General features: G+C 41.9%; 1 protein-coding gene across 1 annotated transcript in view; it reads left to right on the top strand.

The window, feature by feature from the left end:
* The first annotated feature begins 13,209 nt into the window (after positions 1 to 13,209).
* The window catches only part of COLQ (collagen like tail subunit of asymmetric acetylcholinesterase), a 65,752-nt gene continuing 51,999 nt past the window's right edge, over positions 13,210 to 26,962 (top strand). The window contains exon 1 of the mRNA XM_077809316.1: positions 13,210 to 13,315. Within this exon, the coding sequence (XP_077665442.1) occupies positions 13,210 to 13,315 (106 nt within the window). The remainder of the gene's footprint in view (positions 13,316 to 26,962) is intronic.

Raw genomic sequence — 26,962 nt, forward strand, 5'->3', positions numbered from 1 at the left:
CTGAATACTTTTTTCCCCATCTTCCCATCCACCAAAATAAACTCCAATATTTACCAGAAAAGTTAATAGTTGTTGTACTGATTTTCACCTGTTTTTGTTGTGGTGGTAATAAACACTGATAAATTCCTAGGAAAAATTAAATAAAATAAAAACTGAAAACAAAGGGCCCTACACATTGAGCAGATGTTTTCAGACAACTGTCCATGATGACTCCAAGATCTTTCTTGAGTGGTAATAGCTAATATAGATCCCATCATTTTGTATGTACAGCTGGGATTATGTTTACCAATGTGCCTTACTTTGCATTTATCAACATTGAATTTCATCTTCCATTTTGTTGCCCAGTCACCCAGTTTTGTGAGATTCCTTTGCACTCAAATCTGGACTTATCTGTCTTTAGTAATTTTGTATGCTCTGCAGATTTTGCCACCTCCCTGTTTACCATCTGGTCCTGGTGACTTATTACTGTTTAATTTATCAATTTGTTCCAAATCCTCCTCTGCTGCCCTCCCAAGGTGGGACAGTTCCTCATATTTGTCACCTAAAAAGAATGGCTCACATATGGCAATTTCCCTCACATTGACTACAGTGAAGACCAATACAAAGAATTAATTTAGCTTCTCCGCAACACCATTGTCTTCCTTGGGTGCCCTTGTAGCACCTTGATCATCCAATTGTGGAATAACCAGAGAGAGCAAATAAGCAACAGTATCATCTGATTCAAAAGGGTTTAAATCGTATAGGTATCTTGTCCAGAAAATGGCCAAATTAGGAAATAGAATGGTAAACAGGCCAATCATCTAACCCTCTAACCAGGAAAGTGTTATAAAAATCATCACTCTGAGGAAGAGGAGGAACGTGGCATTTCTGCTGCTTTTGTATTCTGCTTCCAGGGGCCTGTTAAGATTTGTCTTTCATTGTTCAACCCGGTCAGAAGATATAAAGTACCTGTGCTGGGGCCCAGTAACGCACAGTTCTTAGCACTCTTAAATCAGTCCAACAAAACATATGCTGTAATATTTCTGCTCAGTCATCATAGAGAGTTAAGCCCGTGCAGACATTAGTCCAGTGTGCATCTGTGCATACAGACACCTGTGTTCCTCTTGGCATTCTCAGCTTGCCAGCTGCGTGGTGGTGTGTTTCATAAGAGTTTGCTTTACTGTTTGTTGTAAAGGTTTCAGAGGAACAGCCGTGTTAGTCTGTCTTCGCAAAAAGAAAAGGAGGCCTTGTGGCACCTTAGAGACTAACCAATTTATTTGAGCATGAGCTTTCGTGAGCTACAGCTCACTTCATCGGATGCATACCGTGGAAACTGCAGCAGACTTTATATATACACAGAGATCATGAAACAGTACCTCCTCCCACCCCACTGTCCTGCTGGTAATAGCTTATCTAAAGTGATCATCAAGTTGGGCCATTTCCAGCACAAATCCAGGTTTTCTCACCCTCCACCCCCCCCACACACAAACTCACTCTCCTGCTGGTAATAGCCCATCCAAAGTGACAACTCTCTTCCCAATGTGCATGATAATCAAGGTGGGCCATTTCCTGCACAAATCCAGGTTCTCTCACCCCCCTCCAAAAACCACACACACAAACTCACTCTCCTGCTGGTAATAGCTCATCCAAAGTGACCACTCTCCCTACAATGTGCATGGTAATCAAGGTGGGCCATGTCCAGCACAAATCCAGGCTTTCTCACCCCCTCCCCTTTTTCCCCGGGGACACACACACACACACACACACAAACTCACTCTCCTTGATTACCATGCACATTGTAGGGAGAGTGGTCACTTTGGATGAGCTATTACCAGCAGGAGAGTGAGTTTGTGTGTGTGGTTTTTGGAGGGGGTGAGGGGGTGAGAGAACCTGGATTTGTGCAGGAAATGGCCCACCTTGATTATCATGCACATTGGGAAGAGAGTTGTCACTTTGGATGGGCTATTACCAGCAGGAGAGTGAGTTTGTGTGTGGGGGGGTGGAGGGTGAGAAAACCTGGATTTGTGCTGGAAATGGCCCAACTTGATGATCACTTTAGATAAGCTATTACCAGCAGGACAGTGGGGTGGGAGGAGGTATTGTTTCATGATCTCTGTGTGTATATAATGTCTGCTGCAGTTTCCACGGTATGCATCCGATGAAGTGAGCTGTAGCTCACAAAAGCTCATGCTCAAATAAATTGGTTAGTCTCTAAGGTGCCACAAGTACTCCTTTTCTTTTTGTTTGTTGTAAAGGATTTTGTAAGCAAACTGTTTGCTGTATAAATGGTTGTGTGTGTAGAATACATTGTTGGTCCAAGCTATTAGCCTAGGTTAAAGGCCTTGCAGGCTTGTTTCCATTTGGATGAAAATTGGAAGGTAAAACTCAGGTATATTCTTGGCCTTACTGTGTTTAGGGAAAACCTACAGAAAATCCTGTTTCCGTGAACACAGTAGAAACAGACAGCAGGCAGTTTCCTTGCACTGAAATCCCTAAGTCTGCCGCTCCAGCACACTCTATGCCTAAGAAGTTCTGTCCCTCTGCTTTCTCTTACAGTCACTGTCACTGGGCCAATAGCTTCCCCTCCTCCTCCTCATGGCCTGGGATCACTATGCAGGTAGCCTGCCTCAGTTTCCCCTCTTGGGCTGTTCAAATAAAACTTCATCCAAGCCACCCTGTTCCAGTCACACTCTCAACTCCAGTACGCACAGCCTACAACAAATATCCTAGCATTTGCAATTAGGGAAACCCCAGTTAACCCAACGTGGTTTAGCGCTGCCCTGGTCATATGGCCTAGTGCCTTGGGTCATAACCCCCAATGTCTGCAGCTGCTTTTACTGTATAAAGGGGCTTGACTGCTCATTCTGTTGAGCCTGAAAGAGAGTGCTTGGTACTCATTGGGTGTAATGAGGTCTGTGATTATCTCTGAATCCAAGACCAAATAGCTATTAGCACCTTTCAGTAATACACCATCTAGTATCAGTATTTTCCTACACATTTATTTGTAACAGAATATTATGATTAGCAAGTAACAGCTATTCTAAAGCAGACCTTTGCTGTTTCTTTTGATGGCATGACTCAAGCCAGATGGACAGGGCTGAGAGAGATCCTGAGTAAAGCAGACCATTTCAGCTATTTATGGCACGTACTAATATAGATGAAAATGCTTTCAGTGTCTGTTCTTTCCAGGAATCTAGTAGGCTGACTGAAATAGTGCAAAAAGAAATGAGGGGAATTAATTTAGAAGGCAATCTGCTTGCTTGAGTCAATAATCCAAGAAGTTTTCCTCTCTTATCATGGTCTCGCCTGCAAGGTGGGAGCACTATATGGAAATGTGCCCTTAAAAAAGCCAAACAAAGCCAGCAGTTTGATCCAGTGTTTTAGTGCTTTCCATATGTGTCTGTCCCACTATTTTAAAAACAGCAAAACAACCATACAATATTTTGGGTCAAGTTCTGCCCAGTCAAAATGGATGCAATGAAGTCTGAGTTGCAGGGATGCAATTGAAGGCAGAATTCGGCCCATCCAGTTTTTGGCCTAAAGTAATGTGTTGAGTAGCCCCCACAGTGCTTTGTAAGTAACAAGAGCCATGAAAAAGTCAAGGGCAGTTTCTAATGTGTTCATCTGTATTTACAGGAGCTTTGCCTATGGTTATGAGTGTCACTTGTGCAGTCATAGGCTGAGAGAAATGGAAAAGACAGCCACGCATTTCTAACATGCTAATGAGGCACAAAAACATATATTTGGTAGCCATTGCTTTCCATCCATGATCTCCTTCAGGCACTCATCCGACTAAGTCCCACGGTGGTTGCAGAAAAGCCTCTCTTTGCAGGAATCAGCCCATCTAAACTAAAACCAAAAGTTGAGCATTTCTGATTTTTGACAGATTTGTCATCAGGGTCCTTGACAGTGTCATTAAGGATAACATGAACATGCTCCCAGCATTTTATAGTCCATGACTCGGAGAGGTGCTGATTGCCAGTACCTCCACTGCTACTGATAACCTCCAGTTATATGAATTCTAGCCCCTCTTTGCAACTGCATTAAGGCACTGCTGTAGTTTATGTAAAAAAGTATTAATATGCTCAGTAGGGCCTGACCCAGCAGGGTGCTGAGTACTCTCTGCTCACCCTGAGTGAAGTAGGATGTGAGGATGGTTACTCCACATCCTGTGAGCCGCTAAACATGTTTTAAAGATTCATATTTTGGGCATTTACAAGATGTTTAAAATACTACAAGTAATTGATCATATCAGGCCCAATCCTGCACCATTGAAATCAATAGGAATTTTACCATTGATCTCAGCGTGAGCAAGATCTGTCCCTTTATTCATGTTTTATTTGATCCCACTTGTTGTTACCCAGCACATTGCTTTTATATATAAATTCCAAAAATACACCTGAAACAGGTCAATTTAGGGGTTTTTAAACCTTTTCTTCGTTGTATGGTCGGGAAAGTGCTGCACTGTTGTTTTTCCTCCTTTGCCACAATAAATTAGCGTAAGGTTAAGTCCTCGTGTGTCAAGTTGCTATTCAGAGGGACATTTGAAAGCCAAGTTACTGAACCCTCAAAAATAGGGGTAAATAATGGAAATGCTGACACAGCCTTAATTATAGCTCCATAATTCTGCAAGAGGAGCTTGGAAAATGCATTTGTCTGGTTTGATTAGGTACAGCTGTTATCCTCTATTTAGAAGACAACAACACTGGCATACCGGAATGATTAGACAATGCTAAGTGTCTGGCCACAATAGTAGCAGGGTGCTGCTGGGTTTCTTAATTCCTAACAAAAAATAAATATTCAGTACCTCTCACTCTACTAATGTCCTGATCCTGCACTCTTTGAAGTCAGTGGAAAATTTGCCATCGACTTCAATGGGAGTAGTGTGAAGCCTTAAAGGCCAATTGTGGGATGCATAGTTAACAAAGAAAAGACAGTGGAAAATTCACTGTGCCAGAAAAGCCCAAACCAAGCTCCAGTGAGGCTTATGCTCACTGTCATTTCTCTCTCCTATCTCAATGCTTTCATTTACTAGAACATCTGTGAAGTTAACAGTCGCAACACCCTTTCCACTTCCCCCCTGTTCCATTCCTCCAGTCTGGCAGGTATGGAGGGACATTTGACTCAAACACCTAGCTCTGCTCCCTGTTCCAGGATCAATCCTGCTCTTTGATAAACTTGTGTAGGCCTATGTCACCGCCACAGATCACACATGATTTTCAGCTCTGTGGATAGCTCTTGTGTAATCCAAAAGCAGGAGGAACCCTTGGAAAGATGGTTGAGAGAATCAGAGTAAACTGAAAATGGTATAGTAATTTTAAAAAAGATAGCATTAATACAGATTTTTGGCTCTGATTCAGCATGACACTTAAACAATCATTACTGGAAGTATTCATGTAAAGTTAGGCAGATTCTTAAGTCCTTTGCTGAATTAGTGGTGTTCTGGCCTCTCCTCTATCACATGCATATGCTGGGGGATGCAGAGGAGGGTGACAAACAGCAAGCAGCACTACGTTATCCTCCACTGCACAGATGCACTGCCTTTATGAGCCCTGTACATGGTAAAGAGGCCATTGAGCAATGGGGGAATCAGGCCTAGTGCAGCTGCATTGTCAGCCTCCATAATATCCTTTGGTGCAGACAACATGAGGCTGGAATAAATGTGAAAGCAATGTCATTAATACTTTTCCAACAGGAATGCTCATGTAGAAGAGTTTTGTGCTTTGAGGTATTTAATTGGTTGTACTTCTTGGCAGGGGTAAATTATAAATCATTTAAATTAGCAGCCGTCACAGCCAGCTCCTGGCGCACATTCTTTGGCCTCATACCTACAGCAGCATTGCAGTGATATTAGGATAGCTGGTAAGTTTTGCACTGGGCAGCAGTGCAGAAGCCATTTAGAGTAAGCTCTAAATGAAAAGGAGATGAAAACGTTACCAGAGACCCTCTCTTCTGACAGGAGTGGCTGTAAATATCAACAAGAGCCCAGCTCATAACTGAGATTTATTTACATTCCCCTTCCTCTGAAAACAATATTTATTGTTTTTGTGTGGTAGCACCTAGAGACCTCAGCTAAGCTTGGGGGTCACGTTGCACTAAGAACTGTACAAACCTGTAAATAGTACAGAGCTTGGAGTGGGAAAGAGGCACAGTAGCAAGTCAATGAGACAAACAAGCAGGTGTGGGGAGGAGGGGGAACAGCAATAATAGGGAGTTTCAGTGTTTGATTTATGACTGTAAAATTATTCTTGTTCATTTCAGCACCTGGTATTTGTAGGCCAGGCTTGACATGAGTAACTGGTCATGGGTGAGGCCTCGTTTCTTGGGAGACAGGATTAGGGAGCTAAATGGCTCAGCAGGCTGGAAACAGACTGTTTGTACTAGCTCGGATAAGGGGGAACACCCAGGGAACCATATACAATGAACAAGATCCCAATGGATAAGATAAGCCCCTAGAACATTAAATGAGATAGAGAGTATGTCATGCCTGGACAATGGAGGCTGTGCAGGGATTGGTTCCTACAAAGTAAGAAAGCCAATCCCAAAATGTGTAATGCAGTATGTAGTAAAAGTAATGTAATGTGTAAATGTATAGAAAAGAAGTTGCTGTGTAACATTAGGTGTGTGGTATGCCCTATAGCCACCCCCTGTATTTGAGTCTGATCAACTCAGCACAACTTTGCTGTATGCCAGATAAAGGAACCTGGACTCAGACTGAATTCCTGAAGAACCGAGTGGAAGAAGTCTCAAGGAAATGCCAAAATAGTGGTGCCATGACTCGGCTGCCATTTGTCTGGAGCAGGTAAAGTAACTTCAGTGATGAGCCCAGAGCAAACCAAGGTTCCACTGTCTGGAGGAGGTTAAGTATACACCCCTTAGTCTGAGGGTTGCTACCTAAGAATAAGGGAAATGGCACTGGAAGGGTTTAAGGGTTTAAATATGAGGAAGTTAGTACCGCCCTGGAGAAATGGGTTAAATCTAAGGGTGGCCCCTATGGACTCCCTAAAGAAGTATTAGGGGGAGACTGGGACTGAGTGTAAAAGGAACTCCAGAGAGCGGTATTAGATTAAAAGAATGTTTGCGGCGCACAGCAGAGAGCTGTTGAATGCCATAAATGATTGGCAGAGCTCAGCAAAGTCTGTTGAATGTGACTGAAATTCTCAAAAAATAGGACCCATTGGCAGCCATGGGAAAAATAGTATCGAGGTTTTTTTTTAATCCAAAGGCAAAGAAAGCCCAAATCAAGGCAGCAGTTTCACCAGGATTATTTCTGGTGGCTAAAACGTTACAAACAAAACATGCCACCTTGAGGGATGGATGCAAAAAGCTTGAAGAGCAAATAAAAGTTGTAGAGGGGGAAAGACACTAAATAGAAGAGTTTCCTGAAAGGGCAGGGAGAGCACAATGTCTGTTACCTATCTTCATAAATCCAAAGTAAAAACCAGGCGTCCTTCAAGGACTTTATTTAGAGAGTACAGCTTTGCAGGCAAAGTGAACTAAGTTAAGAAATAATTGCAAAACCCATCAAAGATAAGCTTAGAACCGCCAAGAAAAAATCAGTTGAGATACTTCGGAAGTCAGAGTTATGATCCCAGAATTTAGTAGCTTGTGTGAGGTCTTGGGAAGTGTCTTCTGAAAGAATGAAAAACTTAAGTGACTATTTAGGAAAAGGTATGTGTAGTTAAAAGGAGCTTTTGCACAAATTAACACAGCAGAGCTTCGAGGGGACTATATAGGCCGGGGCAATGGAAGTAATAAAGTGTTAAAAAGTATATAAAAGTGTTGGTTTGTTTTTTTAAAAGAATTCTTGGTTTAATAATCAAACCCAGTTATGGCAGTATAACATACCTAGTAAAATCCTTAATAATCAAACAAACTGTGCAAAGGAGAGATCAGATGGTGACATCTACTACCACTATGCTCTTTTCCCTGAGATGCCTTGACAGCCATTCTGAAGGAAATGTGCCCTTCCTAATACATGTGTCTGTAAATAACCAGTTGTGCTGGCTGCTGCAAGTACAGCGACAATCTCATTTAAATTGTTTGACTATGAACAATTTAGTTAAAATCACTGACCAAAAAAATAGTTTTTGTACGGTTTCACTGCTTCCAAATGCACTAGTAAAACGTGACCTATCATAGTGACCTATTATATAAATTATAGTGATAAATAAATAAAACAGCAGCTAACATTGCCTGTCAAAAAAGTTTAAGTATAAAAATAAGCCTACTGAAGTCTCAAATAACTAAAATACAAAAGAAAAAGGAAAAATGGCAGTAAAACAAAACATTGCTTTAAAAAACAAAAAAAACACAATTATCAAAGCCCAGGTCAAAAAAAGTGATATTGTCTGTAAAAACCTTATTGAAAGCTTAAGTATAAAAAATACAAATTTTAATTTAAAAAGTAGGCAGCTTAAATATGTCATTGGCTCATTATTGCAAAAAAAAAGTTTCTAAAGTATAAAACCATTTAAAAATAAGTTCAAAGGTTCAGCTGGCATGTCTAAGCCAAAGAAGTTTATAATTTTTATGTGGTCTCTTTTAATAACCTGTTTACAGCATAGGAAGGGACTGCAACATTTTAAAAAAAGCTATTTTAAAAACTGTAAAAAGTATGTGTAAAATAAATTGGCTTTTAAAAAAATCCACTGAAAATCCATCCAAATCTTTCATTCAAGGTTGCAGAACTGACACAGATGCTCCTTGGGCAGCAGCCAACGTCTCCTGGTAGTCTTAACTGTGTTAGATAACCCTTTGAATGTCTCAGTGCTTTTACAAAGTTTAACATTTTTAACATTTAAATTATAAATGTTAAACATAAATTAATACATAAAAATAGGGACTAAACAGGCAGCCAGAACCAGGATAGTGGGAAGAGACCCTGAATCCCCTTTTCAGTAATAAAGCAACAGCTGAAGAAGCTGGGGAAAAAATACCCACAACATGTGTGCATAAGGATTACTCATGGGTAAAAGAGTTGCAGGATTGGGCCCTAGAGATGGATTGGAGCTGCAACCTCTAGGTCTAGATCGGAACTTCCTCAAAGGCTAGGGAAGTCTGGATGCGGGAGGGCTAGGTTTGGCCTATCTGTAGTCAGATAACCCCAGGAAAGCTTGACAATAAAATATCTTTCTTCTACCAATTTTTACTGTTTTATTTTAGGACAGTTGAGAGCTGAGTAGAGAGAGAAGAGAGAGGTTGGCAACATTTACACCTGAGGACATGGCTGCTCTGAAGTATGTGATGCCCATGAAGTGGTTAATTTTTAAAGCTTGTGGCTTTCAGAAGTTATTAGGCAACAGTGCCCTGCCCTCAGGTTGTGTTCACCCAATGAGTATTCTTAAGAAGACTTAATAGTGCTATCTCGTATTTAATCAACTGACTGTATTGTCAGTTGATGAACAGTGTTTATAGAGATGTGGAATAAGCCAGAACTTTTTTGTCCATATAGTTGGATTTAGCTCATCACAAAGTTAGCTAATTTTTCTGCCTTGTCTCTAGAGACCTTTAGTTCTAAACACAACAGCAGGGAAGTGTTGTGACCATTCTTTGCATTTCTCATTTGTTACCTTGTTTACTTCAGGAATTGGTTTTGATGGGCTGTACCTGCAGGTAATATCTTCCCAAAGAAATTTTGGCTTCATCATAGAACTGTGAACACCCATGTTGGTAAATGGACCTAATTTGTGCGCACACACAAACAAAAACCAGGTTCTTGTTGTTAAAAATGGCTAGCATTAAATTAATGCTATGTGGATATTCTGCAAATTTTGCAAAGAAAACATAATTAAGATTATCTTTTCCAGCTCTCCTCTAATTAAATGAATAGGTTTTTTCTGTACTACTTACTTTGCAGACATAAAGGCATATTAAATTATTGCATTAATACTCTGTCTTGTTCTCATTTTACCCAGTCACACCGTTGAAGATCTTTCATTCATATGAACTGAAAAGGCTTCATTGGCTTTGTTCTTTAATTAAACTTTTGATTGCACAGGCCTTTGAGATTACTGATGGTTTATTTTAGGTGCATTTGTTCTCCTTTGGCTGCAGATGAAGGAGCTGCCAGCTGAAAGTAGATGGGACTGGGAAGAAGCCTTCTCTTTAATTGAATTGTCATTAATTCTTGCACAGAAAGGACAGGTTCATAAATTCAGTTTACATGGGAGAACTGATCAATAGGGCTCCACCATCCTCTCCCTTCAAGAGTTTAGCTCTGGGCTGAAAAAGGCAATAGACAGCTATTGGAGCAGGTAAGGTAGTGGCTGTGTTGTTTTTTGCCCATAATGATTAGTTGGATTTTTGACATTTACTTAATTAATATAGCATCAAATGTGGATTTTTTGAAGTCCCAGTTTATTCCCTGAAATAAAAATACTGATATACCCCACCATAACGGATCAAAAGACTGAAGCTTGCAGTGGTGTTAAGGGTCATGGCTGTGGAACAATTTATTTGGGCCAGATCCTGCAAAACTTTCAGTCCCACTGGGGTACCTCACCTAATTAAGGGTCTGCAAGATTGGGGGTTCTGTTGTGTTTGCCTGAAGCTAATGGAATTTAAAAATAGAAATACCCCTAAAATAAATATACTTTCTAGTCTATGCACAGCAGTTCTGCTGTTGGAACAGAAATTTCAGGCAAGATGTAAATATGGATCATGTAAAACACACATCCAGTTCAGTCTCTTCTGTAACATCATTGCATGGAAAAAACTGGCTTGTAAAAAAGGTTATGGGATAACTGTGGTGGCTGGGTCTATGAATCACTTTTAATATGCATTTTAACCATACCAGTGAACAGCAGATGCAATAAGATAAAGGGGAAAGATCTCTGTTTAGCATTCATTGCCCTTTGGGTGATAGATAGGGGGCTTAACTGTATGAAACCCCCAAACCTTGCCAAACCACTGTATCAAGGGGCTGATCCAAAGCCCATTAAGCATGATTGGAAGCTTTCCATTGACTTCTGCAGGGTTTGGATCAAGCCCAAACAGAGTGGCTGGGGAAGTAAACCATTTGACTGAGGAGCTTCACTGAATGTAATGCAGGGGCTGGGGAAAGACTTTAGGCAAACCTAGTGCTGTTTTTTTATTAACCACTCAAATAATTTCACCATTTCATTTTCAAAGGGCCTGATCCTTCTCCCACTGTAACTAAGGGGAGTTTTGCCATGAATTTCAGTAGGACTGAGCCGTTAATGAAAATAAAGCAAAATCTCAGCACTTGTGCCTTGATGGGGCCTGGCTGGCTGGCTGACTTCAGCTGGGAGCTGTTAGGCAGACTGAAGATCAGATGTTACCTTTTGAGTTTCCAGTGACAACTTCAGTAATAACTAGTGATGATAATGAACTAAATCCGCCTAAGCCATGTAGTGATGAAAAGGCCCCTTTGTGTTTAAATGCAAACATCTCCGTATTCACCTTATTTATGGGGGTGGACATGTTTTCTGTAGCAGTATTTTGCCTGATTTGTTTTTATTCTCTTTGACACATTAGAATATCCCTTTGGCACCAGGTTTAGCTCAGGAATAGTTTATCTAGCTCAGGCAGGATAGGCTTAAACTGCTTGTTCCATAAAAGTAAAGGGGGTTGTTCACAAAACTATCTTGAGGTGTGGGATCATATTGTAATATTAATTTTTAAGCAGAATTCCCCATTAAAAGAAATTGGGAGAAAACTGATGGGAGGCATTGAAAGAGTTAACTGTAGGTTGCACGGAGGCCTGGTCTACACTGAAAAATTATATTAAAAATTTCACGCTCAGCGTGCTGTAGTTAGGTCAACCTAACCCACAGGGTAGATGTAGCTAGGTCAACAGAATTTTTTCCCCCTCGACCTAATTGCTACCTCTTGGAGAGGTGGGTTAATTCCATAGATGGAAAAACCCCCTTCCATCAATGTAGGAAGCATCTGTGCTATGGCCCTACAGCGGCACAGCTGTAGCTGTAGCGCGGATATGGCCTCACTTGCTGTATTACTTCGGAGCTATGCTGTCTTCAGTAAAGTAGTTGCCGCTGTTGGCACCGTGTGCTCCCTGTTCCAGCCTATATCGCAGTGGGTCAGGTGGCCTGTTATGGCCTATTCATAAAAATGTTGGCAAGGTTTTTTTAAAAAAATATTTGTATTATTATTTAAACATTTCCTCTGCAGCGTGGGAAGCTCCCACGGTGTTTTTTGACCAGCTACCTAATTTGGACCCTGATCTTGTAAAGGGATCTGCCACTGCAGACCCTTATGCTCATCAGGAGTCCTAGTACAAGGATTCTTCTGCAGAATCAGGATCTTAAATGATAAACTCCTTTGGGTCTGTCTACTCTGCAGAATGAAGGTACAAGCGTAGCATGGGTAGTCATGCCCATGTTAGCTTTAATCTATGGGTAACAATAGCAGCGTAGATTGTGGTGGCAGGGGCTTCAGCACTGGCTAGAAACCATAGTACATAACCAGGGACCAGTGGAGGGCTTGCTCTCTGGTTGTTAGCCCAGGCTGAAGACTGTGCTACCAAATTTACACTGCTATTGTTACCCGTGTTAGATAGATTAAAGCTAACCTGGGTATGCCTGCCTGTGCTACAATCACCCCTTCCCTTTGCCGTGTAGATATATCCCTTCTGGCATGAACCATGTCTTCCCCTGTGACTTGCCCGGTGCTGAGAAAGTTAACAATAATTAACTAACACATAATCATATCAGCCAAAGGTGAAATGGCCCAGTCCAAAATTAGTGTAATGCAAAAACTGAACTGCAAAATGGTGATAAGTAAACTAGACTGGGAGTTTCCCTATCTTGATGTCTGTGTCTGGTTGTCAGTAATGAGGGATGCTGTTTCTGGTTCAGTTTACAATATCTCACTTTCCTCCTCCTTGTTATTATCATCTAAAATGCCTTTTGGTGTCTGCTAACAAAAACAGAATCCCCAACACCATGGTTTTAATAGCTAATATGCATGGTGGGGGCATCTGATCCACTGCTTGAGTTAAATATAACCCTGTCTAGTGTAAGGAGAAGATTTAATGGGAAATGGTTGGCATTCTTTCTTCCTAAAGGCACAGAGAGACAGAAGGAGAGCGAGCGCGAGAGAGACATACAAACACACACTCTCACACACACAGAGAAAGGGGAAGAGAGAGCAAGCAAGACAGATATAGAGAAGACAGTGGAGAGAGAGAGAGAGATCCCCAGAGCAGACCTGCATCTCTAAGTTGGAATTTTACAGAGTGCAGCCAGCATGGTTGTCTTCAGTTTAATAGCTTTGGGATTTTATCTTCAGCTTTTTTTCTGCTGTGTTCTATCTCACACTTCGTTCATAGACAGCGTCTTCCCCGTTTCCTCAGGTAAATGATGATGTTGCTTTAAGTCTTTTTGTTACTTTTATTGACTGGATCTTTCCTATCCAGCCCAACTTTCACATGTTCTAGCAATTGAGGGAGTGGGAGGAACAGTACTTGATTGCACATTTAGCAGTTCCCAGAATAGGTGGCTGGTAATTTTTCACTGAAAACTTGTTTTGCAACACACTGTGATTTTTTTAAAAATTGTTATTATTGCTTTCCCTGTTCATAATAACAGACCAGCGCCTCAGCTGGTGTAAATCAGTGTGGCTCAATTGACTTCTACGGTGCTACACCAGTTTACACCAAGTAAGGATCCAGCCCAATGAGTATATTAGTTGCATGTCTGCATGTTTCTTTCTATTTTGGATGAGCTTAGGTAGATTAGTGCAAGGGAAAGAAAATGAGTCCTGATGTATAGCTGCTTCTATAAATATATCCCTGACCTCGTCCAATGCTGCTGGACTCCAACTGGATGTTAGCAGAATAAACATCATCTGGCTCTGGCTATGACACTAACAAATACTCAGATGACTTTCATAGCAAACAAGAGCCCACTGCATGGAAAAACCCTGACAGGCAAAAGGCAAAACAGATTAATTGTCAGCTGAGCCAGGGCACTGGAAATCCCATTTAATAGGTTTTACCGTTCTAATCAGCTAGGCTTTCCTTTGCCCACTAGAAGGTGAGGGGAAAGTTGAGGAGAACTATGATTATGGCTCTTCTTTGAGTTACTTTAGCTTCCTCTTTATATGGCAAGTGTCTATCTTTTTTTCTCTCTTTCCCGCTATTATGAATGTGTAAACAGAGATGGCCCCCCTACTAAAAGCTTGGATTCAGCCAGTCTACATTTGGGTCTGTTTAAAACTGGATCCCGGTTTTGCAGCTTGAGCTTGGCTGGATCCCAAGATTCCGTCTCTGTTCCTAACACAATGTAAGTTACCCAAAAGGTGCAAATTTAAAACCTGCAGATAAAATCACTTTTGAAGATATATTGTCTCCTATTTATTTTAAATCTCACTGGTGAAATAAAAGAACAGATAGATTATAGTCAAAACATTTAAGAGGGAAAAGTGACTAAGAAGCAAGTGCATGGTGATAGACTTCTTAGCCATACAATATTAACTGCCTGGGAGATTTCCTTTAGGTTTTTTAATTCTTTAAAAATCTGCTATTAGTTTCAGTGAGAAACTAATTGCATTTGCTTGAGGCAGGCGCTGCACAAGCTTCTTCTCACAGCTCTGTCAATATCCATGCACTTAAGTCGTGATCTGTTTTGATATTCCACATGAAAATCTCTCCTTAGCAGGAACTGCTGCTCAGAGATGGGAGGTGCTGAGATTTAAAAAAATGTCCCTTTAGGGATCAGATTAAAACTACCACATTCATTTTTTCACTTGGGATCCAATTTCTTTCTTTCTTTCTTTTCTTTTTTTGTCAGCCAGATTTAAATGCAGAACTATCCCATCAGTCCACAGCACCCATTTAGCTCCTATGATTTGAACTCCTCATTCATAAAAACATATCATCATTCATGTATTAATATTTTGCTGGCAACAAATATAATGGGGGGAACCCTTTGGGAAAGTCCTGTAGCACTTGATAGGGATAGAACCAATAAGGTTCTATAGAAATGTAACTGGCTTCTATGGTAAATTACTCTTAAAAGAGAATTTATATCCTTTGTGTAATTGTGTAGAATTTATATCCTTTATATCCTTTGTGTAGTTTTTTTTTTTTTTTTTTAAATCCTATAGAATTCTGTAAGGAGGCAAATAATTTTCCATTAAATTCTATGGGATAGTTTATAAACCTATAGAAATGTTATTATTTTTATTCAATTGTGTATGATTTTTCCATAAGGGAAATGTTAGTGTTGAGCTACTTTTTATATCAGAAAGCCCCCTATTTATATCTTATATAGGCCAAATCATATTGGACTGTTATGTAGTATACATGTTATTAGTCCTGAGAAATTATTTTGTTTATCTAAATGCTTAAAATCTCACATTGTTCACATTGGTGCAGGAGGGGTGAGTTTGTGCCAACAATGGGGGCACTGAAACTGCTGAGTCTGTAAAACTGCAACAGCATGAAGTCTGAGATGGAAATCAGTATTCACAAGAAAATTCAGAGTCATAAGTGCTATTCACCTGTTTTACGTAAACATTGCCACACATATAGGGCTGAGCCCTGCCCATGGAGCATATGGCTTTGGGAATAAGTGGGGACAGTATATAGCACTTGAGAGTGACAGACTAATCTGCCGGCCCTAACATCATGTCCTAAGAGGAGCATGGTCTGCCCCCTGTAGCTCTGAAACTGGCGTGCTGTCAACAGAGAGTACTGGCTGTTCACAGGTGGAGACAAGCTTTGCTTCTAGGAGTTCAGAGGAGCAGCAAAATATTTTCCATGGTGCATCCCCTCTGGCTTGCCTACGAGGAATCCTGGCCAACAGGATTCCCAAAGCAGAAGCTATATCAGGAAGTGCCTCTGTTCCCCTTCCCTGCGCCATCCAGCCTGGGTCTTCTAGTAAAAGTCTCAGAAAAGAGTGTGTTTTGTTGCATACATTTAAATGGAATATAGGGGCCCAGTGATAACCTTCTCACTGTCCAGCGCCAAACAGCTTTAAACGAGGTTCGGGGTTTGGCATACAGCAACCTCAACCTGCTTAGTGCCATGGCAAACACACCATTAAACATTCTTTCAACCTTTTATTAAAGATACAGAAAAGAAGGAGAAACAGTTAAAGCATTTGAAATGTAAAGTATTAAATAAGGTTTTCAGCCACAGCCCTTGTTCCCTTTCCCTTTAGCTGGAAAGAGTTTTTGAAAGAAAAATCCCTTTTTTGACAGTCTCTGAGATGGTACCAAAACTGGTAGTAAATCTGGGGAAAAGAGAAGCAGTTAGCTGAGATGGGCCGGAGCTGTTGCTGTAGTTAAAAGTCCAATCCCATTTCATCCCAGTTGGTGTTTGGGATTCAGCTGGAGCTGGCAGAAGTGGCAATGTCATCTGGGGCCTCTCTCTGGCCAGGTCTGGTCAGAACATTTCTCAGGAGCAGGCCTGGTGGCGCAGGTGGTGGTGGACGTGGCAGTCATGATGGTGAAGCTCACTCCAGTAGCCATTTTTTTGCCCCTAAGTCTTTTTTTAAGGACCCACAAAGGGAGTGATGGGTGGAATAGCCCATCCCCTCATTATTTTGTCTACCAATTAGGCCTAGTTTCCAACATACCAATTTTGGCTCACTGATTTCTGGTTCCACACTTCTCTTGTTTAGCAGACATAATCTTAACACACAGTCCTTGAGTGATGGCTGTAGGTCTTTTTGTTTGGATTAGTTCAATCTTTCTGTCTCTTTTTCATACCTTTCCCATCACCATTGGTTGTTACAGGTTATTGTGACATCTTATGAACTTGCACTCACTTTTTACATTAAAGTCACAAATAGGGTAAATTTGTAGGCCCAATTATCACAACAGATCCAAATGTCACATCTTGGGCCAATCTCTAATGTCAATGATTGCAAGGTACAAAATTACAATGCTAGTTCCAGTGAACCTCTGCTCGGGGTGAATGAAGATGGTCTGTTTTTAAAAACTGACATTATTATTATAGTAGAATGTGAAGGCCGCAGTCAAGGATCCAGACTCCACTGTGTTAGGCACTGTACACCTAAATAATGACAAGACAGTTCCTAGCCCAGCGGGATTACAAAAATAATCCCACTGTAATATATTGAAAATTTGAACTCTCCATGACAACCCTCATAACTGTCTTACCGGGTATGAAATATTTCATATAAACCTCACCAGGTCCTCTTTCACTGAGCCGTTGCAATAACTACAAATATTTGTTTGATACTGTGTAGAAAAAACTCCTAATGGATGATGATGTCAGAATTCCTCCAAATAATGGTTTAAAAGCTCTTGGGTGAAATCTTGGCCTTACTGAAGTCATTGGCAAAACTCGCATTGACTTCAATAGGGTCAGGATTTCATCCTTAATTTTTTTTAAATTATCTGTAAAGTCAGTGAATTGTATGCTGAAAACAAAGAGGCTGATCCACAGCCTTAAAGGAAAATAAACATCTAGGAATAAGGGTGGGGAACACAGTGGTGGTTTGTGCTTCACAAGCTTGTTTTGGATGTCATATAATTTCTATCCTTATTTTAAACTAAAGGTGGCCCATGGAGGCTGGGGTTTGGTTTTAGAAAACCAAACTGAGAGGTGGTTCAGATCTGAGTTTCCTTTTAATCTAAAAATTCAGTGGGGAAAGTTCAGCTAAAAGATCCTGGTGATGACCTTACTCTAGTTAATTTTCCTTTGGAAAAACAGTGATTTAAATTAATTTAAAATATGTTTCTAATTAGATGGATGTTTGTACCACACAGTCATTACATGTTCGTTATTGGAAGTAATTCTACTCCTGCATCTAGGCTTAACTGGAAAAATATATATACAAATGCATTTATCCATTGGAGCAGAACTCACATTTTCCCAAAGTCAAATGTAACTTTAAGTTAAGCATTTTCAAATTCCATTCTAAATCTACAAGTTACTATTTTCAAGTGGGGTGCTAATTTAGGCCCTGATCTTGCAAGGAGCTCTGTATTGGCAGATGCACAGGGTTATTTTGACTTCAAGGGTAAGGGGCAGGGGCCCATCTACACAAAGCTCAGTGCAGGACTGGGGCCTTAATGGAGGAAATAGTTCTCCCATTCCCTAACATAGGATCAGATTGTGAACCCCTTACTCACACCGGTGAGCAGTTGTTTACCCATGTGTTGGTAATTGCTTGCTAAGGGGTCCAACAGTAGGAAAAAGTTTATCAGTGGGAAGTGAAATAAAAAGAAGAGATGCTCTGACTATATCTGCATTTGAGACAATAAACTTCTAAGGGAAATCCAAAGTTCTGTATTTGACCGTAGAAATCTCACAGCTGGGGAGAAAGGGGAAACCGAACATTTCACAATTTGAATTCCCAAATATTGTAATGGTCTTGCACTTGCCCATTGCATTCAGTCACTATCAGCCTGCATCTAGGGTGACCAGAAAGCAAGTATGAAAAATCGGGACAGAGAGTGGAAGGTAATAGGCACCTATATAAGAAAAATCCCTGAATATCAGGGCTGCTCCTATAAAATCGGGACATCTGGTCACCCTACCTGCATACCAAGCTAGTTATCTGTATCTGGCAACAAGAGCTGACTTCATGTTTAAAGAACAGGTTTCAATACCAACCTTGCAAAGTATAAAACTAATAATTTAATAGTGAGCTCATTCTTGAGTGATGAGTCTTTCCTATAGTTGTAAAAATACATCTGGCTATTTTCCAGATATGTTTGAAAACTTGTGGTCTTTTATTTATGTCCTCACATATCTTTCCATGGCAACAGGTCACAAATAAAGAGGTTATCAGGTCACGAGGTGGTAACTAGGAAGCAGAGATAAACAACATAGGAAAAAACATTCTTGATTATGTGAAATATTTTGGGAAGGAATGACAACTTGGATCAATCTTTTTTAAAAAAAGATGGAGATTAAAAAGGAAAACCCTCTCCCCTTTCCACTCTGCTGCCCCACAGATCCCCAACAACCTGGTACAACAGTGCTTCGCAGTTCCTAGAAGTACTGGAAATGTCATGTCAACACCAGCCAGTCTGTTTTCCTGGTGCTGAAACATCATTTCTAGAGGAAATGCTTCAGGGAATAATATTACAGCATGCTCAGACATGAGACCATGGTTCCACGTGTCAGTGTAGCAACATGGCAATAAAACCATTGGGGAGGAGGGCAGGTAATTAAACCCTACTGGAGGCAGCAGGGCTATTTAATATTGTCAGAGGGTCCTGTAGCATCGCCTTCTAAAGATATAGTTTGGCTGAGTTGTTTTATCATTTTTTTCCAAAGTTTTATTCTGTTTAGGTCCTTGCACTGCGCCCATCACCACGGCATCTGAGTGACTCTGCTGTATAATAGAGGAATGAAGTAAATCTATTAATGAATTCTAAGAAGGAATTTCACACTTATTTTTAGTAGGGTTAAGTGTTGTAAGAACCGCAGTGAAGCAAACCTCTTTCCAGGTTCAGATCAGTTAAAGATCCTTATTATTATTGTTCGTTTATTATTTGTGTTACCATAGTCACTAGGAGCCCCAGTCATGGACAAGAACCCCATTGTGCTAGGCATTGTACACACACAAAACAAAAAGACAGTTCCTGCCCCAAGGAGCTTACATGCTAAGTCCTCCCTCCCTCTCCTAGGGACCCAGCCTGAAGGTTCCCAAGGATTGTATTGCAAGAAGGGAAGCGTAGAATACTGGAGAGTCACAAAGTGGGGGGAAAAGAGGAGACGACAAAATATTTGGATAGTTAAACTGACCAAAACGTCCCTTTATGCCCAACACAAATTTGTAGTATGATTCAATTTTCTTCTGTGGGCTTCTAAGAATATTGATACCCAGTCCTATAAAATGAACATGGCAGATTACGCTGATTTTAAAGGATACAAAAAGATTATAAAATGCAGCATTATTGATGTTATTGCTACCATTATTTTTGCTTGCTCCGAGTTACAGTGATGACAAATGAATGCTTTTAGATGATGTATTTTTCAGTGAAAAGGAACAAAGTGTTATGCTGGGGGTTGGGTGAAACCTCATTGAAACTGGTGAGTGTAACAGTTGCCCTGAATTCAGGATAAATGTAAAAAGCAATTAAGCTTCTTTATGGACTAGAGAGCTAAACAATAGGAGCCACCACCCAAAACACAGACCACATGCAAGGTTGGTCTGAAACTGAGCTATGTAGGCAGAAAGGTTTTACTAGAGGTTCAGTGTAACTGTAGGGGGCTGGGCATTTTTTGAGGGAACTGCATATGTGTGGAAAGAGGCAGAAGAAACACCACAGAAGGACCAGAAACAACCAGAGAGGCGCATGAGAGAGAGAGAGAGGGAGAGAGTGTGCTTTTGGGCAGTATTCTGTCTGGAAAAAGGCTTGGAGCTATGAGCAAAGAAACTGCCTCCTGCTGTTTGATTGTTCAGGGAAACAGCACTGTGTACATTCTTTAGAAATTAACAGGATTGCATCAAAGAAATAGCCGACTCTATCTCAGTTTCTTCTTCCAACTGGAAACAACCTGTTAAGAATATTGGCTAACCACTCGGGTCAAAAGGGATAACATCCTCTTGCCCCTTACCTTCGCTTTGTTCTTTAGGCTACAAAGTGTTTTGTTTTTTTCTGCCGATAAAAATCAGTTTGCTAAAGACTACTGAACACAAAAGGGAAAATATTTAAAGAGGTACATCCATGATAGGAGAGAGTTAAGGCATAAACTCAATTCCCATTGTGTTTCATAAATTCATGCCATATTTGCTGATTAGCAGAGATATTTTATTTAAATAAGGAATTTTATTTAAATAAGGAATTTCCCCTCCCAGCATCTCTTCTCTTGCTGGATGAAACAGTGAAGACATCATTCTGAATTTCCACAGTAATCACACAGTAACAATTTGTGACATCACAAATAAAGGAATAGAAGATGAGGCTGGTTGGTGAGGGAGAAAGCTCCTGTTCAAACACCTCATGAAAGTAATAGCCATGGGACCTAATGGCCAAGTGAGCTGCATTTATATAAATGTTTCCTTTCTATGGGCTTTAAAATGCCATCTCCCTTGTAGAAAGAAGATGGGGTGTTTTTTGGGGGCGGGGGTTGGGTTTTTCTTTTTTTTTTTTTTACAGAAACTCAGTGTTGTTTAATATTATTCAACCTGCAGGGAGAGAAAGTTCCCTTGTCTATCTATCTTCATCGCCATAACATCTAAACACCTCATAACCTTTAATGCATTTAACCTCACAACATCCTTGTGAGGTAAGGAAGTATTCTTATCCCCAGTTTACAGATGAGGAACTGGGGCCTAGATAGGCAAGTTGACTTGCCAATGGTCAGACAGGAAGCTTGTGGCAAAGCGGGAATGGAACCCAGGTCTCTGGGCCACAACTTCAGTGACAAGGCACTCTTTCCTCAGATGGAAATATTTAGGTATATGAAGTAATCATAGAATTACTATATAAAAAAGGCATTGTGGGTCTCTGCCCCTCCTCCCCCCGCACACGACCTTTACCAATGCAAGATTGTTGCCAGTGGTGTATATTTCTTGTGCTAATGCTATACTGAACTTTTCTCAGTTATTCACTTCTTTTTTTTTTTTAACATGAAAATTGGGACCAAGCCTGGAGGACATAAGTTTTGTCCTTTGTCTCAAAGGGTAAAACCAGCTTGGTCAGAACACTGAAGTACGCAGTATCTGTCTATCCATCCTAGCAAGAGGGTTGTTTAGATGATGAAATAAATCTTTTCCATCTCTAACTTCTACAGTTCTCTGAATAATGCTTTCCTTTAGTTCAGACTTAATTCCACACAATTTACACGCAGGCATGGGTATGAAATAATGTTGGCTTAATCCCAAGCTTTATTAGCAGTACCACATACAGACCCCTTCCCTTTTGTCTCTAGATTAGATACACAGGAATACAATACAGGCAGTTGTGGTATAGTGCAATGCCTAAATAACAATCACAGAGCAATCTGTACTGCAGGTTGTGAAAGCCGCTTTCCTCTCTTAGTGCCACTGGGTCCAGCTCTCTAATTAGGAGATAGAGACACACATCATTCTCCAAGCATATTTGTAATGTGGTATCCCCATTTGGGGGTAAGGGAGCACAAATGCCCCCACCCACCCACGGTTTTTTGCTCTGGTTGTAAGTTCCATAGCTGTGGGTCTGGGGAGGAATGGCCCAACCAATTTTAAGCAGTGGTCCTGTACTGAATCAGCAGTCCAAAACCTTGCTCTGGCTGAGTGGTCCCAACAGCACTGAAATTTGACACACATACCTGTGTAGATGGAAGGGGATTGAACCAAATTTCAGTGAATGGCATTCAAGCATTGCAAACAAGCATGCCGGGGCTCAATGGCTCTCAGATTTGACCTTGCTGCCTGTCTATCCAGACAGAGGGGTGGCCAGACCAAGTGGGTCACAACCTGAGCATGGGAAGTCTGTTCCTGTATGGTAACGTGCAGGGGAGTCTGCCAAGAACTCGGCATCCGGTGGCACCATCTCATGCACAGTTTGGGTAAGAGAGAGTGGAGACTCCTGGCCAAAGGAGACCCAGGGTCTCTGTGGAGGGCAATGAGTGGGGACTGGGGTGTGGTCCCTGCTGGGAGGGTGGAGGACTGGAATTTTTTGAGTTGGAACCACTATCAACCAGTACTTACTGTAGTCTGTTGGGTGTATTTTTCCTGCTACTCTTGAGAGGACAGTGAAAATCTTCCCTTCAAAAGTCCCAGCTTTTAGACACGTACCAACTCAGTCTCTAACAACAGATGGATCTGGTCCATCTTGGATTAAAAACAAAACAAAACACCAAACAACATGCACTGGGAATTGTAACAGTGAAAACAGAAAATACAAATATTACTAAATGCCTGACATGGTTTCTAAAGAGCTCCTGCAAGCTAGTGCTAGCAATGCACTGTGTAGTATTCATGTAGTACGGAAAGGCCCAATTCTCAGGTCAGTACAGGTCAGTCTAAGCAGGTGGGGGTTCCTCAGCAAGTATGTTGTGTCATCTTAGGTCTTATCTAAGCTACAAATGCTCTGCCATCCTAGCTAATACTAGTATAGATGTGCTGGCAGAACCTTCAGTGCATATGCAGCAGATGCCGACAGAGGTTTTGCACACGGGGTTTTGCCAACTTTGCCGTAGAGATTACAGGTATGTGATTTTCCCCCCACTCTCCTAACCGACATAGCTTTGCCAGCAAAACTTCGTAGTGCAGACTAACTAAGCCTTAGACTCCCAACACTTACCAATGTGCACCCTCATACACATCACTTGTGGTTTTGGTCCATTAGTCTTAGGGAGCCTAAAATTGTGTAATTCCATGTGAATGAGCTGGAAAAAAAAAGGGAGCATCAGGAAAAGCAGCTACCAGGAGGATGTAAGAAGGTTTAAGTTAAAGTAGGTCACTCCCTTCTTGTGCCGTCTTCCAGCTCCTCAGCACCAACATAGATGAATTTGCATCCACTTAACTCCACCTATTGAAGTCTAATTTAAACCCCCATGAAGGTCACCTCTGAATTTAGCATGATGTGTATTTTAGGACTTCTGCTCCCTTTTTGTAAGGTTTCAAATGCAAACTCCTTTGATTTTAGTCAAACTGAACTGGTGGCTGACTGTTATCTGGGGCAGCTCCTGGCAGGTGCACTCAGCGGGAACTGAACTCTGGCCTCAGAAGAGGAATCTAAAGGTAATTTTGTTTGCGTAGCAGGTCACAGGCACAGAGAAGGCAGTGATTTCTCTTTGTAGCAGTGCCACAACAAATTGTGAGAGCCTGGACCGCTGTTGGGGTGCAGATGGTGATGTTGTCCCAGGCTTGAGTTAAGCAGGGAGCACACAATTCCCTGCTGGCATTAATGCTGCTTTGAATCATAGAATCATAGAATATCAGGGTTGGAAGGGACCTCAAGAGGTCATCTAGTCCAACCCCCTGCTCAAAGCAGGACCTATCCCCAAGTAAATCATCCCAGCCAGGGCTTTGTCAAGCCTGACCTTAAAAACTTCAAAGGAAGGAGATTCCACCACCTCCCTAGGTAACGCATTCCAGTGTTTCACCACCCTCCTAGTGAAAAAGTTTTTCCTAACATCCAACCAAACCTCCCCCACTGCAACTTGAGACCATTACTCCTCGTTCTGTCATCCACTACCACTGAGAACAGTCTAGATCCATCCTCTTTGGAACCCCCTTTCAGGTAGTTGAAAGCAGCTATCAAATCCCCCCTCATTCTTCTCTTCCGCAGACTAAGCAATCCCAGTTCCTCATAAAACATGTGTTCCACTCCCCTAATCATTTTTGTTGCCCTCTGCGGGACGTTTTCCAATTTTCCCACATCCTTCTTGTAGTGTGGGGCCCAACACTGGACACAATACTCCAGATGAGTACACCTTCTCTTGAGCTGCTCCCTACTAACCAGGAGCTACCCGTTACATGTGTGTAAGCCCTGTGGGATCAAACTTGGAAGAGAGAGAAATATGTAGAGGCACCAGTGCCAACTTGCAGCATTTTACAGTGTTGTAACATGAGCTATTTTACTAACCCACTAAGGCCCTCTCTCTGTGGGCAGGAGAGGAATGGGGAAGAGCTTTAATCATGGTGTTGGGGAGGGAAAGAAAACAAACTCGAGGTAGAACCCCACTTCTCTTTTTCTTGAGGGAGATATCACCATTCCCACACCTCCCAGGGATCATCTTCCCTCACACAAGAGAGGCCAAAACAGATGAACCTTGGGTGAATGAAAGCATACTGGTCAGAAGGGCATGAAAAGGGGCTGAGAAGATGGAGAGGGATGAGTGGCAGGGGTGCCAGAACAGGAGAGGCCATGGCCCTCTCACTTTTTACTGGTCGTGAAGGTGAGCGATGTGGGGAGGGGGTGGAGAAGAGTGAGCGAGGGGGCGGGGTTTTGGGGGGAAGAGGTGGTATGAGAGTGGGGGAAGGGGTGGTGTGGGGGTGGAGTCTTGGGGGAAGGGGCGGGGGGATGCGAATATTGGTGCAATGGGCGGTAAGAGGGCAGAGCCTAACGGGGGCTGCATGGCACGGCGGGGCCCTCCCCACACTTTTAGGGTGCTTCTGCCACTCCTGATGAGTGGGAGGGGGGCCTGCTTATTATTTTCCTCAGCAACTGGAGGCTAGCAGAGAGAAATGGAGTGTGCAACAAGCATGTGAAAAACTGCATGCATATGATGGCTACATTTACACTGCACGCCTCTTGTGGCGGCATGTAGCGTATGTGTTGCTACACGCCACAGTGAAAAGCAGGCTGCATCCACACTTAGTGTATAACTACCTGTGTCAGTGAAAGGCTCTGGCATGGGGAGACAGTGAAGAAAAGTTTGCCAGCAAGGAGCTGTTGGAGCCTTTCCCTCTGTCCCCTACCTGGCGGAGCCTTTCCCTGTGGTGGGGAGAGGCTCCAGCAGGTTCCTGTGGTGGGGGAAGACTCCCCACTGCCACAGGGGAAAGACTCCAGCCATGGGGAGGCAGCAGGCCACTAGACCTCTTAAAGTATCAGTGTAGAGATGGGAGGCACCGCTTGGGCAAGTGGTGCGCTGCGTAGGGTACATTCCCGAGCACACACCCAAAGGGTTCAGGTGTGTCTTGACTCACCTAAGCAGTGTCTCAGCGTCTGCACTACTATTTATACCCTTACTGAGGGGTAGGTAGTGTACATATTCTACATGCTGCTGAAAGGAATGTGCAGTATAGACGTATCCAGTGTGTGTGGGTGTGGGTGCGGGTGTGGGTGTGGGTGCATTCACGCGCTTATGGGAGGGTATCCCCATGTGCAGAGAGGGCTGATTGACCTAAAGAAGCCATGGATTCAGTTTCAGTTTTCTTTAGATAGAGGAATGGATTTCTAATGATAAAGTTCCAGAAATTTCAGGAATACAGGTTTATGCGCTACATTGATATGGGTTTCATTTTCTGTTAGAGCCCAGGGGAACAAAATTATCCCTGCTGTGACTCTATTGAAGTCAGTGGAGACACACCAGGAATAAAATTGGAATTCAAATTAGTCTCAGAAAGCTTTTTGAGAGCACAGGAGCACCTGGATTCACATGGAGATTGCTTGGGATTGTTTGAACATAATGGGGGAATAACATGAAAGTCAGGTACATTTTGACCCATCTTGCTCTTGCAATTGCAGAAGCGCAGTGCTGGTGTTCCACTGTGTTATTGTTACTAACCTCACAGATAAAATACTATGGGACTGTATAATACGGCACTGCATACGGAGCTCTTGTGGGGCTGATACAGCAGCCTTAATGCATTGGCCTTTAGGATTGCAGGTTGTAACAGGGATTGTGTTGAATATTGGTTTTAACAATCACACTCTCTATAGCTTTGTATTGTGATATCAAGCTGCTGAGTTTTAGAGCCTTGTTTTATAAAGCTATTAAAGCCGGGGATGGTGACTCAGGAGGCCTGGTTCTAGTCCTGATTTTGTAACTGATTCATTTTGTGATTTGGGGGCAAATTGTTTAGCCTCTCTGTACCTCAGTTTCCCATTCGGTAAACTGGGGATAATAGTTACCTAGCTGTGTGACTTAATTCATCAATGTCTGTTAAGTGCCTACTGCTCTTCAGATGAAAGGTGTTATAGAAGCAAAATTGTGCATAACTGACCTGTTTTGGTTCTCACATTTTGTGAGCCTAAAAAGATGGGTGCTGCACATCCATGGTCAGAGTTGTTCCATGCCTTCAACTTTGCTTGGAGTTTCATGTTCACATGAACTCTGGGCCAATCCATGCAAACACTCTCTTCCTTTGGTCCCTCATCTCAAAGCCTTCCTTATACATGGAATTTGAGGGGACAGTATACAACACTTCTCTCTCCGACATACAGCTCTGATGCCTTTGAGTGTAGATGATCTTTCCTTCCCTGGGAAATTTAGCAGGCACCAGGTAGTTTCTCCTTCCATTTCCAGTCTCCCTAAGGCTAGGACTAGGGGGTTGTTGTAGGGAGTGTTGCCCACCTCTTATGCTGTAGAAGTTGCTACCACTGGCTAAAAGAAATAGCCCCAAAATCATTTCCA

The sequence above is a fragment of the Eretmochelys imbricata genome, chromosome 2, assembly GCF_965152235.1.
Source record: "Eretmochelys imbricata isolate rEreImb1 chromosome 2, rEreImb1.hap1, whole genome shotgun sequence".
Classification (NCBI taxonomy): Eukaryota; Metazoa; Chordata; order Testudines; family Cheloniidae; genus Eretmochelys; species Eretmochelys imbricata.